Source organism: Anser cygnoides, chromosome 5 (assembly GCF_040182565.1).
Source record: "Anser cygnoides isolate HZ-2024a breed goose chromosome 5, Taihu_goose_T2T_genome, whole genome shotgun sequence".
NCBI classification, from domain to species: Eukaryota; Metazoa; Chordata; class Aves; order Anseriformes; family Anatidae; genus Anser; species Anser cygnoides.
The window spans coordinates 3049284-3067876 of NC_089877.1; the positions used below are offsets into that span (position 1 = coordinate 3049284).

The 18593-nt window shown below is 37.2% G+C and overlaps 1 protein-coding gene across 2 annotated transcripts in view; it reads right to left on the minus strand.

Annotated features, from left to right (window-relative positions):
* Nucleotides 1-18593, minus strand: part of ZNF143 (zinc finger protein 143) — a 39265-nt gene that overhangs the window by 13817 nt on the left and 6855 nt on the right. For both annotated transcript variants that reach the window (XM_066997342.1, XM_048070165.2), the window contains exons 2-8: nt 11792-11910; nt 10909-11001; nt 10298-10381; nt 10026-10106; nt 8944-9140; nt 6127-6201; nt 837-956 (exon numbers count right to left, since the gene is read on the minus strand). In XM_066997342.1, coding sequence (XP_066853443.1) covers nt 837-956; nt 6127-6201; nt 8944-9140; nt 10026-10106; nt 10298-10381; nt 10909-11001; nt 11792-11903 — 762 coding nt within the window. In that variant the 5' untranslated portion in view covers nt 11904-11910. The remainder of the gene's footprint in view (nt 1-836; nt 957-6126; nt 6202-8943; nt 9141-10025; nt 10107-10297; nt 10382-10908; nt 11002-11791; nt 11911-18593) is intronic.

Genomic DNA, 18593 nt, shown 5'->3' on the forward strand with positions numbered 1-18593 from the left:
AGAACTTCTACTGATCCTCTTACATTGCATGAAATCTCTACAGCAAGGACACCATTGTAGCATATAATCCATGCAGTCAGTTACTCACTGACTCAACAGTGCTCCACTGCAGGGAGTTTACCTCATCTGCAAGTGATTACCTCAGCCTAAACTGAGCTCTACATTTTTACTGTTTCCAGTAATATTTTACATTATTTAAAAACAAAAACAAGCAACCAAAAAACAAACAAAACGCATGAGAGAAATAAGGAGTTGCCATTTGTAAAGAAAATGTTGCAGCTCTTCACTTTGAATGTTCAATTGTTTTGAAGAATTAGACTTATGATGAAAAATTCTTTCAGAATCTGGAATTCTTGCATGATCAAGTATACATGTAGATTAGAGAAAGTGAACACTGGATTTCAGAATTCCTGTGATACTGCTGGTGGAACCTACAAGAGATTTCTTACATGCTAGCAATATAAGAGCCCAGCACGCCACATCTGCATCCAGCCTAATCTGACAGCTAAATAAGTACCATGTACAGTCAACATTTATTCTTTTTCAAGTTATAGTGCATATTTTATATAACATTAACATATAGAGTATATTTTTTTAGCCCATGACTATAGTCTATTAGATGCTCAGTTTTCAAAAAGTGCATCATCTCAGAACACTAAGCAAAATTGGATGAACATCTGAGACAACCAATTCTTGTAGTATCAACCCAATAAACATTTGACAAAACATCACCGTTGCAATTGTCTCTCTATTAATTTCCATTATTTCAAGCATATAATTTGTTTTAAAAAAAAACATGCCTACAAAGTACCAATGCTCATTTTACATCTCATCACCTTAAGATGGTGAGCTGTTGTGTACAGTTTTCCACAGCCATCATAATCACAGCGAAATGCTTTCTCTCCACTCTGCTGAGATTTTGCAGTCACTCTTGTTCCATGTCCTTGCAAGACAATCTTAAATTGAAAAATAAATCATTAAAAAAATACAAAGGATTGGGAAAGTCACACCCTATTTGTAGTTAAGTTGGAGCAGATTCTAACAGGTTTCTTTTGTCTCTTTGCTACGCCACGTATTTCTTAGCCCTCAAAAAAAAAGCATAGATTTTGATGAAAGACAGAAACTGTAAAGCATATTTACTTGTAGCTAATACATTTAAATGCATGCATTAATTAGTCAAACAACAACAAATACAAATTAATTTGAAAAATAAGCCCAGTGGTAAAACGAGTGTTAGAAAGAAAAGGCTTAGATTATATAGAATCATAGAATATCCTGAGTTGGAAGGGACCCTTAAGGATCATCAAGTCCAACTCTTGATACCGCACAGGTCTACCCAAAAGTTCAGACCATGTGACTAAGTGCACAGTCCAATCTCTTCTTAAATTCAGACAGGCTTGGTGCAGTGACCACTTCCCTGGGGAGCCTGTTCCAGTGTGCAACCACCCTCTCTGTGAAGAACCCCCTCCTGATGTCGAGCCTAAATTTCCCCTGCCTCAGCTTAACCCCGTTCCCGCGGGTCCTGTCACTGGTGTTAATGGAGAAAAGGTCTCCTGCCTCTCGACACCCCCTTACGAGGAAGTTGTAGACTGTGATGAGGTCTCCCCTCAGCCTCCTCTTCTCCAGGCTGAACAGGCCCAGTGACCTCAGCCGTTCCTCGTACGTCTTCCCCTCCAGGCCTTTCACCATCTTCGTAGCCCTCCTCTGGACACTCTCCAACAGTTTCATGTCCTTTTTATACTGTGGTGCCCAGAACTGCACACAGTACTCGAGGTGAGGCCGCACCAGCGCAGAGTAGAGCGGGACAATCACCTCCCTTGACCTACTAGCGATGCCGTGCTTGATGCACCCCAGGACACGGTTGGCCCTCCTGGCCGCCAGGGCACACTGCTGGCTCATATTCAACTTGCTGTCAACCACGACCCCCAGATCCCTCTCTTCTAGGCTGCTCTCTAGCGTCACATCGCCCAGTCTGTACGTGCAGCCAGGGTTTCCCCGTCCCAGGTGCAGGACCCGGCACTTGCTCTTATTGAACTTCATGCGGTTGGTGATCGCCCAGCTCTCTAACCTATCCAGATCCCTCTGCAAGGCCTTTCCACCCTCATTCGAGTCAACAACTCCTCCAAGTTTGGTGTCATCAGCAAACTTGCTCAAAATACCTTCTATTCCTACATCCAGATCGTTTATAAAAATATTGAAAAGTACCGGCCCTAAAATGGAGCCTTGAGGGACCCCACTGGTGACCGCCCGCCAGCCTGACGCAGCCCCATTTACCATAACCCTTTGGGCCCTGCCCGTTAGCCAATTGCTCACCCATCGTATGATGTTTTTATTTAGCTGTACGGTGGACATTTTGTCCAGTAGGATCCTATGGGAAACCGTGTCAAAAGCCTTGCTGAAGTCCAAAAAAATCACATCAGCTGGTTTCCCCTGGTCCATCATACGGGTGATCTTATCATAAAAGGAAATCAGGTTAGTTAGGCAGGACCTGCCCTTCACAAACCCATGCTGGCTGGGACCAATGACTGCTTTGTCCCCCAGGTGAGCCTCAATAAGTTCGAGAACCATATCTAAGGCACTGGTTCTGTTCCTAAGGGAGGTTAGCTATAAGTCAGACCACCTTCAGAGATAAGTTCATGCAAAGGCTAAACAATGATTAAATACGCTTATAATGAGCACTTTTTGAAAATGAAGGAAAGCATTTTGTACTTTTTCAGTGATGCATGTGTTTCGATCAAACTAATTGGAACAACTAGAACTAGGTTGCACTCTTCCTTCTTGCATGACACAACAGGAAAACATACAGAATAGCTTTCCAACGCAACTTTTAAAGCCTTTTTGCATACACTAATAATCAAGGAGCATTCTTACAGACTGAAAAAATAGGCAGAAGCCCAAATGTAAACATTTTGATACAACTGTACACAAAGTAATTGAGACTTTTAAAAGGTCCATGCTTTCAAACTACCCCCTTTTCTTATGGATCCAATTCCATTCCCCATTGTCAAAGAGCATTTCACAGAACTGGTAAGATGGGAAGGCAGCCCTGCTGCAGCTCCACCACTCAAAGCAGTGTCAGCTGCAGCATGTTGTTCATGGCAGTATCCTGTTGAGTTTTGAGCATCTCCAGAAACACCACGAGGTCTCTGGGCAACCTGTGCTAGTGTCCAGTCTTTCTCAGAGTCAAAAGTTTTTTTCTCACATTTAAATAGAATTTCTTATACTTCAGTATGTGCCAATTGCCTCTTGTCCTGTCACTGTCAACCACTAAGAGCCTGACTTAGTCATCTTCACGGGCCCCCATCAGGTATTTATACATTCTGGTAAGAATCCCCCAGCCTTGTCTTCTGGAATCTAAACTGTTGAAGCTCTCTCAGCCCCTCCTTGCCTGTCAGATGCTCCAAGCCTTTAATCATCTCCACTGTCCTCCACTGGACTCATTCCAGTATGTCCATGTCTTTCTGAGAGCTCAAAACTGCACCAAGCATTCCCGATATGTCTCACCAGTGATGAAGGAGGTGAAGGATCACCTCCCTCAACCTGCTGGCAATGTGTTGCCTAATGCGGAGAAGACACACTGGTAATGCAATCTTAGTTCAGTATGTACACTCAAACATTTTTGGATTTTTTTTTTCCTGTCACTAAAACTGTTAGCATTTTTTTTGCATTTTCAGCATATAACAGTATGTATGTAGTAGCTAAGGTCTGCTATAAAGCTGAAGAAGTATGTCAAGGTTTAAAAAAAAATTTAAACAATTCTGTAATCAATGTGCTATTTCTAGTATCCACAAGGAAATAACCAGACATTTTATCAATACAAAGATTGGGATAAAGGATAAAACACGCAGGAAAAAAAATCAGTTGAAAATCATGAGCATTTGTTGGGTCAAACAACTGTTTGCAGAAGTATGCATCTTCACAACACATTAGTTGGTATGAGTTGAAAATTATTAAGAATTCAGTTAGTATTATTATTCAGCAAGGACAGATATTGTATTAAAATTACTACTCTTAGAAGATAACGTTCTCTAAAGAAATAACAAATTCAGATGTTAGGCACAAAAAGAAAATAACATAAACAAAGCACCTTTATAATAATTTGACACTTTGAGAGAAATTGTGTTTTTCAAAACACTTAAATAGACAAAAAAAAAAACAAACCCTAAAGTTTAAAAGTAATCACAAATGCATCCTAACTTAGTTCAGACAGGTAGCACAGGAGAATAACAAAGGTAACAGAGATCTCAGATAAGATTTTTATATCATATCCATATGAACCAGTCATATGATTCTGCTTTTATTGTGAACAGATGGGTATGACAGACTTGAAAAGAAATAATGTGTGATATCCGTTTGGTCACACAGAGTTTTGTTCTCACATGTACAAATCACAATGAGGTTTTACTTTTTTTTTTTTTTTTTACTTTGGTAAAAACCCTAACCATATGTAACTGATTTGAATGACTACTCAGAAGCATAACATCTGTTCTGTTCTTGTGTTACTGCGAACTTCATAAAGAATTTATAAATACACACTTATTTAATACTATATCTAAATACTAAACTATTTTATCTCAAGCAATATAGTATTTCTGAATGAGTTACAAGTAGGTATCTGATCACACCATGATATAACCACAGTTAACATTTTCAGAAATAAGGGCTTTGGGCCCCTCAGTTCTTTGGTTCATTTTGTTTAATATGATTATATGATTAATATGATTATATCATTTTGTTTAATGTTCGGGTCATTTTGTTTAATAGGCTCTTATTTTACTTTTACTTAAAGCCAACCAAAATCTTATTCTGCTCTTCCTTGAATTTTGCATTTTGATGGAGTTGTATCCCTATTCAAACCTAAAAGTGTGGAAAACCCCAGAATTTCTTGATTTCATTTTATGGAATATATGCCAATACCATAGATAATGTATGTATTGGCTTTTCTCTCCTTTCACAGTCATGCCACACAGACAACTGTGGAGTGTCTTTGGCTTTAAATATTGTGGGACCTAACTTAAACACACAAACAGAATAGAGGATTTCGAGGTCACTATCAAAGGTGAGCCTATAATTCTCTCTTTCATGGGTATTGTAAGATATTTTACCTTGGAAAATATTTTTCATTGTTATCTAGTTCATTACCTCTTAAATTACACAAAAACAAAAAACAGTACTTCTCTGATGACTGTATCATTCTCAGTGAAATGACTTACCCATTTCTGATTCTGTCGTTTGAGCACGTAAGGGTATAGGGTCTTGTTATTATTTTCTGTTGTTGTTCATAACTCTTTGAAGGCTACAATGTATTTTTCTTTTTTTTTTTTTTTCTTTCTTTCTTTAATGAGGTGTTCTATGATGAGGAAGACTGCTCTCCTTACACAATTTTACAAATCTCAGGTTAAAAAAAGTCCTCAGACTTCATAAGTTTAACCTGTATTCTCCATTACCCTTAGAACTTTTAAGTCAATACTTTCACATCGAAAAGTGATTTTTTTTTAATATATACTTTTACATAATAACATGATTGCAGAAGAACTGGAAGTATTTTTCTGCTTCTTTAGGGGGTTCACTAGGAACAACATCCTCATCTCCTGACTGCTTACAAAACCTGAAATAAAAATAAGGGAATCTAACAGGGCAAGTAGAATGAAAATAAGGCACCAAAGAGAGAACAATTGGAGGTGCATGTCTAGAATTAATCTTTCTTGAGAAGAAGTTAATTCATTAATTGATTCAGCATTCCTTCTCATTTAAGGAATATAAAAAGGAAGTTCAAGATCTGGAAGATAACTTCTGAAATACTTACCCCCTCACTGATGAAATACTCAGGTTAAAAAGTCAGATCTTAGAAATCCAACATAATTTTTAACTATGCTTTAAAAGAAAAAAGGAAAAAAGACAGAAAACAGTATTTGAAGGTCTTTTTAAAATCATGTGAATGGATCTTGGACAAAGAGAGAAATATGACCTGTGTATGACATGCATGGTTTTGAAGTCTAAAATTCCTGAAAGGTGGCAGTAAAATCTAGTTCATGGCTACACAGGGCTACCTATTGTGCATGCTGCTGGGCACAGAGAATAACGAAGAAATAGATGTATTAAGTTATTTTGTATTGTGCTACATACCTGCATTTTTTTATCTTGTTCATTTTCACCTATCATTCCTGTGCCGCTAACACTGTCATTTCCATCAATAGAGACCTGAAAAATGAAGTTGAAATGGTAAAAACATTTTCAAGTTATTTCTATTCGTCTGAAAAATAGAGGGTTACAGTTCTGAGTTCCTTATTCTCTCATAGCTCTCTAGCTCCCTCTTGAAACATCATTATCCCATCTGTTAACACGAAAAACACCACTAGTAGCACCTGCATTGTACGATAGGTATGGTAAGCATTTCAAGATTGTCTTAAAACAAGGTTGAAAAGACTGCAAGAACCACATGTGCTAAATTAATAAACTTAGAAAAATATTGTAATAAGCTTATACATTTAGCAATAGTGAATTCCGAATTTAAAAAAATTACACACTTTTTTTTTTTTTTTTTAATAATAGGGCAGCATGTCTCACTCCCTGTTAAGAAGAGTTCACTTGTTTCAAACTGAACCTCTCCTTTGGAATCAAAGTACCTGGACGGTGGACTACATCTCAATTCAAAATAGCAAAATTACAACAGCTAAGCAAAGACTTGCATATTGCTCCAAATGTTTATTTTTAAATACAGTTTACAGGAAGAGAAAGGTATCTCTGCTTTCTAAGGAGCTTAGAAAAATATTTGAAAGAGTATTATGTATTAATTTGAAATTATTATTTAATACTCTCTCACATGCATCAACTCAGTGTCTCATTAGTCACTGCAGAAAACAAAAACTATTTTAAAGTATACTTTACATAGTTCCCCCTTATATAAATGCCTCTTTGTTGAGCACTCACATTCACAATACCCTCTGCATCCATTACACTTAAGGCTGAGACTGATGCCCCTAAATCTAGTCGGAATTCCTCTTCGCAATTCCACTACACATCCTCCAACTTTATATTGACTGAAAGCAATAATCTCTTTTTTTACTGGTTGCTTTGAGAGTAAGATAGGGTTGACTTAGCCTAAAATTAATAGGATTCTATTTAGTCTTTATATGCGCTCTGCAAGACATGGCTAAGTGGTACTATGCCTAAAAGAGAATTTTGCTCCAAAGGAAGATCTTTGAGTTCTTCCTAAAAGGCTCTCTTAGATTCCAAAGAAAGATTTAGTCTGCCTTCAGTTGCGAACATAAGGACACCTATACTGAGTAAAATTAAAGGTCAATCTAGCACACCATTTTGTTTCCAATAGTAGCCAGTAGCAGATGCTAGGGAAGACTGCAGGAGCCGGCCAAGCAAACAGTGATACATTCCCAGAAATATTCTCCCAACCTCCAAGCAATTTGTGGCTTAGGAACTTCCTGAACTAGAAGTCATATGTTTTTACCTAATAGCCCTGGACACATTTTTCTTCTATGAACTTGTCTAATTATCCTTTGAATCCAGGGGCATATTAGCATGTGCAGTATTCTGCAAGTAGTGCCATGGCTCAACTTAATGTCGTTTGAAAAAGAATCATTCCCTTGTTGTCCTTGAACCTGTGACCTGAGAGTTTTATTTGATGGTCCCCAGCTCCTATACTGGTGAAGACAATGACAAGCACAAGCCACTACTCTTCTTTGTGCCACTTAAAATTTTATAAAATTCTCTCATATCCTTACCTCATATTTCATTTGCTAAGTCATCACTGTTGCCCCTTTCTGTACCTTTTTCAATATTCTGTACCAGCTGCTATAAAAAGTATACATTGCCTTACTGGTCTACATGGACATAGAGTAGAATCATAACACCCTATTTCTCCTTTTAAGAGAAAAACGGGTGTAACAACTCAGCTATTATTTACTTTTTTAAGTAATGTAGATGAAGTACTTGCAAACTCACTTCTACTGACTTTGCTTGAGAAATTCTAGCAGCACCTTTCAGAATAAGGTTCTGAGATGAAAGCTTAAAGAAATTAAGTAGTTTTTCCTAGATACACAGAAGTATACTTCAGAATACAAATTCATGTGACAGAAGTGAAAAACACATGTTGAGGTAAATAGGACAAAAAAGCAAATATATTTGCATTTCTTCTATTTCTTAAAAACTTACAACAAGTTGGTATTAATATGGATCCTTATCAAAAAGGACAAAGTTAAGATTAATTTAAATCTAAATGAAATAATAGCTTGGCAATGTATAAAAGCTTGTCACTACAGCTCAGCTAACTTTGAATAACCTTTTTATTTTATGAAATGTTAAGGCATAGCCAAACATAACACAATCTGACTGGCTCTCTTAGGTTCTCCTCAGTTATAACACACACAAATATAATGGAACGAATGGTGTATCAGCCATTTAATTATCCTAACTGGCCTTCTCCCAAAATTTGACAATTCCTAGTAACAATAAAGATACTAAGAGAATTCAGAACTAATTCTACTCTTTTCCAGAGAAACAGAAGCACAGATTGTAATCATCCAGGAATCGAGACAATGAAAACTATAAAGTCAGAAAAGTTGCAATGCCCTTTGTTACAGTTGGGTCATGCTTTACAGAGGTCCATTAAAGTGCAGGACATGAATTTTTAGTATCACACTATATTTTATGTCTTAGAGAAAGTAATTAATTACTTGTCTAAATCGCTTTCAAAATCAGCCTGACTCCACATCATTTTAGTGTTCAATTTCTTGTTCTCTTTATGCACACATACTGGAGCTGCCTGTGAAAGTGAAGCACCGTCATGACAATTTGGTGTTATCTCCTTTAAGAGTCTGAAGACTCTCTTTTCATTTTATTTCTTAGATCACAATTGGCTTTTGCTGCCAAGTATCATGTGATGTGACATTAAAACATTATGGATAGATGAAATGTCTTTCAGTATACCTTAGCTGCATATTGCTCCAAAGCACTGATGGTATCTGGGTCAATGGCAGCATCTCCTGTATGAAGACCAGCCACTGTACCATCAGCTTGAATGGCTAAAATGGTATCTGACTGTGGCATTTGTACTGCGTGGTGAATGTAGGCAGTAGTTCCATCCTCCAACTGGACTGCTTGTAATGCACTCTGGTCGTAACTGTCTGAGAAATAACATTATGAAATGTTATGAATGAAAAGGAATACTGATGTTTACAGGTAACACGAGAAACTACTGTTGCTTAGAAAATGTCTCCAAAAGCCATATATATATATATATGAAATATGAGAGAAATAAAATCACTTAAAACATTACTATGAATAGCACTGATTAAGTTCTTTCAAGACAACAACATCCGTATCTTTCATTTCTGCACACCTGCAGAAACACATAACCAGTCTGGTATCAGTCTAGCTTTATTTACAAAGGAAATCAGGACTAGAAATATGCTTTCAATTCTTATCCATTCAAGAAAATTTAAAAAATCTATCACATATGCTTCAGAGTTTAGAATTCAAAGATCCAATCATTTTAAGAAAACAATCATACAAATAAAATATATGCGAAATAAACACAGAAAGCATAGGATGACTTTTAAAGAATAAAGTCTTTGTAAAACTCTCTTCTCCTAGTATTTTTGACTGTAGAACGTAATTCATGTTACAGTAGTCTAAACGAACTTAAAATAGCTACTTGTTCACTTTTTGAAGAGAAATAGGACTGTTTCTAAGACTAGTGTAAACAGATTCTGCAGAAATCTAGGTTATCATTTAAAATAAATGTTTGCATTCTTAACTGTCAGTTGTCACATTTTTTGCCCTACTACCTAATGACAAAATTATAAGTAGCATATCTTTAAAATGTGGTCCTAATAAGGAACTGAACCAGTCTAATTTCAGTATTTTCTAGATGACACCATGTAAAAGCAACAAAGAAATTACAGTGGGAATCATAATAATGATGTCATTGTCTAAATACAAAACCATATTTTATACTGCTGAAGTTCTGTTGAACCATAATAATAAATCACACTTCAAAAAACATTTACCTTTGGAGGTGTGATGAATAAATGCTGTAGTTCCATCTTCCAGCTGAACTGCCTGTCCATCTTCCAGACGCAAGCTGTCCCCTGTTTGGAAGAAAGAATTACAATGCTTCAACAATAGTTTGAAAAAGCCATTAGTTAGAAAAACAATCTCTTCAGAACTGTTTGCATTAAGATGAGAAATGAAGCAGTTTTCATGAGCATTAATTAGTCAATATCAATATTTGCCAGTAATACAGTATTTAAAAATACATTTCATGTATTATTACACTTACTGCTTTTAGGCATGGGTACATGTTGAACATAAGCTGCAGAACCATCTTCTAGTTGAATCACTTGGCCATCCATCAATTTACCATCTGAAATACATTGTTAGATTCTTTAAAAATATTCTGTATGACCTTTTACACTTTAAACACACAGTTGATACTTTCAGTATTAAAATATCAGTAAAAAAGTCACAGAGAAACGCTGGTAAAGATGAAGCACAATATGGCTGTATAATAATGATTTTTAAATTCTGGGATAAAAAATGGGGATAAAAGGCATGATCGTTGAAGTAAATTTATCCACCATAAAGTACTATTACCTATTAGCTATTATTACCTATCCACTACACAGAATGTTGATATTTGGGTTTGAGGCATAAAGATCATCTAATTTCTGTTTGACTTATGTCCTAAGATTTGATACCTGCACTTTATTAGTATTGGAAATAAACATTTATTTTATATTATTACTGTAAAACCCCAAATGAGATTACAGCTTTGTAAACACTGTAAAGATTTTCCCTGATTTTACAATACAAAGGGGTTTACAATCCAAAGACAGGGTTAAACAGGCGAATACAATGTCAATACAAGTAAACTTCTAGCCATTTACTTACCTTTAGAATTGTGCTGTATGTAAGCTGTGGAGCCATCAGCAAGGGTAACTGCTTGCAAACTTACACCTTCCATATTTTCTAAGTTGTCACCATCTAGTAAGGAAAAAAGTTCATATTACTATTTAGCATTACTATTAGCAACATCAAACCTTAAAAATCACTAGTTAAGTAACTCCAAAAATAATGACATCATTTAAAACATAATGATTTTAGAAATAATAATAGGTAATAGTTCTTATCTGTTCTCTGGTTTTTGAACTTTGAAAATATACTAGTTCTATAAACATGACAGCTACAATGTTATTTGCCTTAACTGAAAAAGTTATGTCATTGAATAGATGACTACAAAATTCAGGTTTTACAAGAAATATTAATTAGGTCATGAGCCCCAACAGTGAAATGATGATATATATTTGTATCAATAATTTTGTTTTGTAAACTATTACCTATCATTAATATATGCAAATCTGTTTAGATTAAAATAGATTTATGAAAAATTTTTATCAGTTAAAATCATAACATAGCTGTGAGAAAACATCAAGTTTAAACCAATCCTAAATCATCAGTCTATTTTAAAACTGAACTACTTTAATATATACTTAGATGAAAGTTACAAAGTATAAAACAGTATATCTATTGTGAGAATTAAGTCAGATTTCATAGTCCTTATTTTGGTACATTTATACTCCCATTACCTTGATTAAGAGATTGTTCTCTTTCAGAATTAAATCAGTGAGTTTAATCAATCTCAGCTAACTAAGAATAATTTTCTGATTTGTGTTAGATTCTTCATTTAGAATATGCTATCTGAGTTTTAGAGTTTTATCTGAATTTCTAACAGAAAAGAAACAATAATGTACAGATATTTTAACTGAATGTTTACCTTGCACAGCTACAGCTTCTGTCAGACAGAGAGTCACGTGCTGGGCCTCCATTCCTCCTCCAGAAAATTCAGTCATTCCCTGAGAGTCTCGATTTATCTGAGCTAGTAACATTGTCTACCTAGAAAGAAAGGATTCACAAAACATAAATGCAAAATATAAATACAGAACCAGAACTAGTTAAATACAAGCCAAGTTTATTGCATTTCTATGCAAATACTACAAACATTTTATGTTACTTTCCACATAGACACGATGCAATGAATGACTTATCTGGAAGGAAAGTCAATGGAAAAAAAAAGTTATTTCAAATAGTTAAATATTATTACATTAATTAACTAAGCTATTAAGAACTTCAGGCATCATTTAGTAAATTGAAGAATTGAAGCTAAACTAAAGAAAAGAAAAATGTACAAAGAAAAGTGGTGGTAATGATAGTACAAATAATGAGACCTTTTTGTCCCCAGAATTACAATAAAGCTGGCAATTCACCCATGGTCATCCGTAACACCAGAGCCTTTACTATATATAAAAAATATCTCCAGTGCCAGTAAGAGTTTCAGAAGCAGATATTGGTGAAACACACACTTCACAGACTTGATTAGCAAGTCTGACTGAATGATCCAGCTATGTCACTAAACTTTCCAGGAAGATTTATATCACATTTATATCATATATACACACACACACTTACAAAATAATAAAGCATCTCACAATAAAGTGCATTAATAAGAAAACAAGATAGTGATTGCTCAGTGACAGTCACAACTCTACACATATCTCACAGAACCGCCCATCTCTTTGGATACGAATTTTTTATCCAGGCAAGTTTCAATATGGGATCTTAAGAAGTCTATTTAATCTGAAAGGCTGTTGCTAATTTTCAGTATTACTGGATTAAGCTATAAAGTAAATGTTGGCTTTCACCACAGGAAAAAAACTGAATGACTGAATTCTGAAAGCCCTCTAGTTAATGCCACATGCAAAGAGATGTGGATGTAAGGAAAAACAGTACATGGAATTGCAATCTAGGCTACACAGTCAACAGTTTTTCTTACAATAAGCAGTAGTTAGATAATCCACAAAAAAAGGTATAGATAAACAATCAAGGCTTTTAATCTTAGCATGATTCCATGGCCAACTGTTTTGTAATTCAAGACTGACAAGAATAATTTAGGATTTTTTTACTTATGACTAAATTTCTAAATAACTAGACTACTTTTACCTCTATGATGTGAAAATCTGCCCTTGAAAACGAGCAACTCATCAGTGGTCTCAAAAACCACTGTGAAACTCACGTTAGTAGCTCAGAACTAAGGGATAATGACAGCAAAGGTAGACCATGTAGGTACTCCACAGCACCTGCAGCATTTACCGGCTTTGATACGCTAATTCAATAGTTGAAAATTTGGAATATTTTCCAAATAGATCCAGGTGACTTTGAACCAGTTTCTGTCTTCCAGGGCGGCAGGCAGCTGCAGAAGCCTCTTGGCCTCAGCAGAGCGAGCCAACCCAGAGCCAGCTGCTCCCAAGCACAGCGCAGCAGATGCGTCCCCGTGCTCCAACTTGTGATGTGGCGTTATACCGAGTACCGCCACACCTCCCGAGACTGGGCCTGTACTCTAAATCACGTTGGTGCATGTGAGATTCTTGTTGACAATTTGGTTATCTGTTAAAGATCCTGGTTAATGGAATAGATATAGTTTAATGAAGAAAGTAGAAGGGGTAGCTTAAGAAAGGTTATAAGTCTCCTGTAAAAAGTAAAAAAACACTTGTTGTTTTCATGAGTTACCTTACATTGAATATCGTATATGAAAAAACACCGTTCAGGATTAGTACACAATTCAGTAAGAAATACACTTTTCAAGATTAAAATCCTACCTAATATCCATCTGGAATATTAAGGACATAAAATACAGGTTTGAAATAGAGAATCTGAACCTTGGAACAACGCTAAGCATCAAAATGAAGAAACAGTTAAGACAAAGTAAAATAAAAATCCAAAGGGGTGTAAGAGATTTGTTTAACCTCCAAAGGAAGATGGGAAATTCTTGTTGGCAGCATCCTTTTCAAGAAAAGAAGCTCTTATAGAAAATGAGGTCCCTAAAATGGGTGTAATACAACAGGAAAAGAGCCAGCACAAAGAAGCCACTCAGGCTAAATTGCATTTATACTAAACGTTTCTAAAGGAAATGAAATAGCTAGGGTTTTGGGGGTATGCTATAGCCTAAAGAACAGGAACCTTAGGCTATAAAGTGTCCTAGGACACAAGAGATCATGAGTTCGACTCCTTGCTCTGCCATCTCCAAGTTATTGACTTTGGACAAATAGCTTTGTTCCCTATTACTCAGCGTTATCCCTATCCTAATATATGGACAAAACACTGACCTAGAAAGCACTTTGCTTGTAAACCACAAATGGGAGAACACAGTACAGCTGCAAGACCAGCTTAAGCGAGCGCTGTAGCAAGCAGTCCCACCCTCAGTGCTCATGCACTGTACAATGATTAAGATCAGAAAATTCACACAGTTTGAAAAAAATTAACCAGCACCAAGAAAGGTTTTATTGTAGACCAGTTTGTTGGGACTGCTTTTCTGGAGGTACTGCCAAGTTGCAGCAAGTCTAATTAATTACGGTATCAGACGGTAAAGGGGCACAGAGGTTGCCTGCCTTCTTAACTGCTAGCACAGTGTTCTGTATTGACAAGGATTTCTGTTCATTCCATTTTCAGGATGCCTTCCAGAAGTAGGCTGAAAACCATTGAGACCACTTCACACATCAGGGAAGGAAGGCTACACAACCACTGTTTTGGACTATCTTCTGAAACAACTCTAGCAGGGACTGGATCTTGAAGGTGTTTCAGCTCAGGTCTATTTCAGAGGATTCCCCCTCTTAGATAAAGTATCTCTTAAGAATCCCTCATCATCTATACTATCTGCCTTTAAAATAGAATGACGACCTTCCTCCAAAGCTTATGCCTCTTCTCTGAGCACTGGGGAAGTGGAGAAGAAGCTAGTCGACTCAGACAACTGCAAAGTCCTGCAACAGTCAGAGCAGAACACACTGTTTAAAGGGTCAATGGCTATTTTAGAAAAAAAAAAAAAAAAAAAAAAGGAATCTAATGCAAATTAATTCAGGGGCCAAAGGAGAAAAAATACTTGTTTAAATTATTTTACAGTGTTTGCTACTGTCATGCGGACCATCATACGCTATGAGAAATCAGTGAACTGCTGCACGCAGAAGAATACTCATTTGTTTCCTCTAACCCAGGCTTTAGATGACCAGTTAGAGATAGCACCACCTTCCTTCTTCAGCCGGCCCTATCACAGTAGCAAATTTTCAGTGCATTCCTCTTTAGCCCACCCTTCTTGTCAAAACAACCCAACACACTGCCAAATCCATTCCAAGTCCTTCTGCAACTAGTCCCCAAGTCTTCTTTTACTGCTGGTCTGGCTGATGTCTCCATCCCACCATCACCTACCACCTTCCTGCCTCTCTGTCTCACGATGGTCCGAGTTCAGCCCCTTCGAAGCACACTGTTTGTAAGGGAGCTTGTACCACCAGGGCTCCCCCAGAGCAAAACCCCAGCTTTCCCTCGCTGTTCAGCAATGCAGCAGTTCTGTGTTACTATGCTGTGCAGGGAGGAAGGCCCTCAGACAAAAGCAGAACATCTGATCACTTTTGGGCTCTCTTCTTCCCCCCCCAGCAGAGAAGACAGGCTAAGCAGACAGCTCTTTGAAGTCTGAGGAAGAGGATGGGGAGAGAACAAGAGGTAAGGCTGGCCAACACTGCAGAGAAATGGGTCAGGATACCTCAGTGAAACTGTTTCAGAGACCTTGCTGCTACAGCATCATTATTTGTTTTACCTTTTTTGTTTGTTAAATTAGAGTGGGCAACTACTGGCACAGATTGCCAAGAAAGGTTACAGACTCTCTGTCCTTGTAGGTGTTCAAGACTTGATACAGCCCTGTGCAACCTGCCCAAATCAGCATCACCATGCTGCTAATACATCATTCACCATGCAAATCTCATCTCCTATCGTATTTTTATTGCTTTTTTTAAAATTATTATTTTGAAGCCAGTCTGTTTTGATCAAATCAAAGCCTCTTCCCTTACACTCAGCTTCTTTCTTCATTGCGCTCCCACCCCTTTTCTGCTAACTGGCTTATATGCTGTTCTCTCCCCAGCCTCCAATACATTTGTCTTCACCCTTCCAACGCAAACCTCACCAGCATCCCCCCCAATCCACCTCACAACTTTTATTTCTGTGTATTTGCATCACTCAGTTTTTTCTTTAAACCTCCTGTCTGCCAGGAATTTTGCCAGCATGAACCTGGAAGAGAAAGACTTCCTTTATCAACTTCAAATATTGCAGCTCATTAGTTAAAAAGCCGTTGAAAGCAGCCATTTTTAGGAAAACACACGAACCCTGGCCTGAGGCCCACATGGCTGCTAGACGAGATTGATGCACATGTACATGTAACCAACACAATATGCACATATACATGCACATGTACTTGTGATGGTTAATCTCAAAAGCTGTCTGTCCTCCAGGAGAGACACAAGTACAGACTTCATCAGGAGGTACTCAATGAAGTGAAAAATCACGACTCGATGCTGGCAACTCTTGTGTATCTTCATGGCTCACGTGCAGCTCAAGCTGCAGGTCTGAAAGGCATGTAGCCACAGTATTTGGGAAGACGTTCACAAGGACTGCAATACGTCTTGATTCCTGACATGTTCAGTCACCAAAACATTCACGCACAGAGAATCTTACCTTTTTTTTTTTTTTTTAATATTGTTGGAATACTACCCCTAGAAAAAAACAGCGCGAGACAAAAATGACTAGTCTGAAAAAACCCTGAACTGAAAACAGGGTCTGAGAGAAGGAAGCAAAAGCCAGTCGCAAGAAGTGATGCTGAAACAGGTCTCACACTGGTAGTCACAGGGTGAAAGCAGTCTGTCACCTGTGCTGCTGACTTCAGAACACTTTTTGACAAAAGCTGCACCGGAAATGTAAAATATGCCACCCACCAGGGTATGTGCACATTAACTTTTTTATTAAAAATAAAATAAAATCCTCCAAATGGGAAAAACAGTAAACTTTAATATGCTTTAAGTTCTCAAAACTCAGAAGTCTGCGACAAAGGGGGGAAGGACTTCTCGTGAAGACTTGATGAAGTGGCCTGTTTAGAGAGTACCTACCGCAATTCTTCCCCCCACTAACTCTCAAATGAACAGACTCTTCTGGGTGCTGTCACTTGCTTAGGAGAAAAGATACAATGCTAAAAGAGAAGTTTTTATGTACACTCTATATAGCAGCTGGAAACAGAAGCCTTAGCTGAAAATTAGGGATTGAACAAGTAGGAAACAGCAGGTGGGATTTAGGCAATTGAAAAGAAAAGCAAGCACTGGTAGAGGGCATGTCACCGTGCAGAAGAAATTGGGTTTGGAGGAGTGGGAAGTCAAGCAGCTGAGAGGAGACCGAGACTTTGGTAGTTGAGAATGTGGCAAACAACAGCTGGAAAAAAGCAGGAAATTGGCATTTCCAGAATGCCTATAAGACTGCATTGCTGGGCAAAGAAAAAGAACTGTAGTAACGATAGCAGAAACTCCTCAGAGAGGGGAAAAAAAAAAAAAAAGGATGATACTTAGGGAATCAGTAACAGGAAACTGAATAGTTTTTAATAGCAGTCAAGTAGGAAAAGTTACGGTTATAAAACACAAGGAGAGAAAAGAAAGATCTAGCATGTGCAGGATGAAAGAACTATGAAAGGAGGACAGGAAAAAAAGCTACTCCGGACATTAGGCTACCTTGTGATTGTTCACACTTGTTGCACAGACAGCACTAAGAAGTTTGAAATAACATCCATTTATTTCAAAACAAACATTACTTTTATTTTCAATACACTTCTAATAATGTACAGAACTGTTGTAACTTTATTAAACTTTTAAAAACAGCAATCAATTACCAATCCAGAAAAGTAAAGTGGCAAATGACACAACCCCACAACTGCAAAACTTTCATTGAGGAACTTTAGGAAACTGTATTCCTACGTTGGACAAAGCTGGATCCCAAGATCAGCTCATGTCTGTCGGCACACTAACATAATTAAGGTTTTTCTGAATTAAATACTGGATGCATTAGGGTCCTTAACAATTGATATGATTGCAAATACCCATGCAGTCATTTCCCTGAAGGAGTCTGATTAACAAACATTTGTGAAATACCAAAATTAATACCTACAATTAGCATTCTGGTTAAATGCACTTCAACTGGTAACATGCATTCCAGCCTTCCAGGTCTCAGTGTAAAAAATGACTGACAGACTGAAAAACAGAGTAGCCCAGATACAATTTGTGTTAGAGATACAGCTTACTCATTACGAGAAGTCGTCTGGCAGCTGTAAGCTCACAAATACAAACACAGTGGTACTAAGGCTCTCAAAAATCTTAACTTCTGTTCCCCTACGTACCTGTATGATAATCTTTTCCAGTATAACCCTGGAGATCTGTAGCAGGGTCAGAAATGAAATCTAGATCCTGTTGATGCTTTGATCCAACGTTTCAGGAGATGAGACATGGATTTCTGTCTCCTTCAACTGCCCTTGCCACTTCCAGTACTTTACCAACGCACCGAAGCACTGATTTCATAACTGTAATTGGTCAGATTGACTTGTAGTGGATAAACGTAACAAGCTACTTGATGTTAGGCATTTCTTTATTTCTTAGTGCTTTGTTCTATAACTTTAACTTCCTTCATATTATTTTTTCCAATCACTTGTAAAGGCAACCCCCACATAA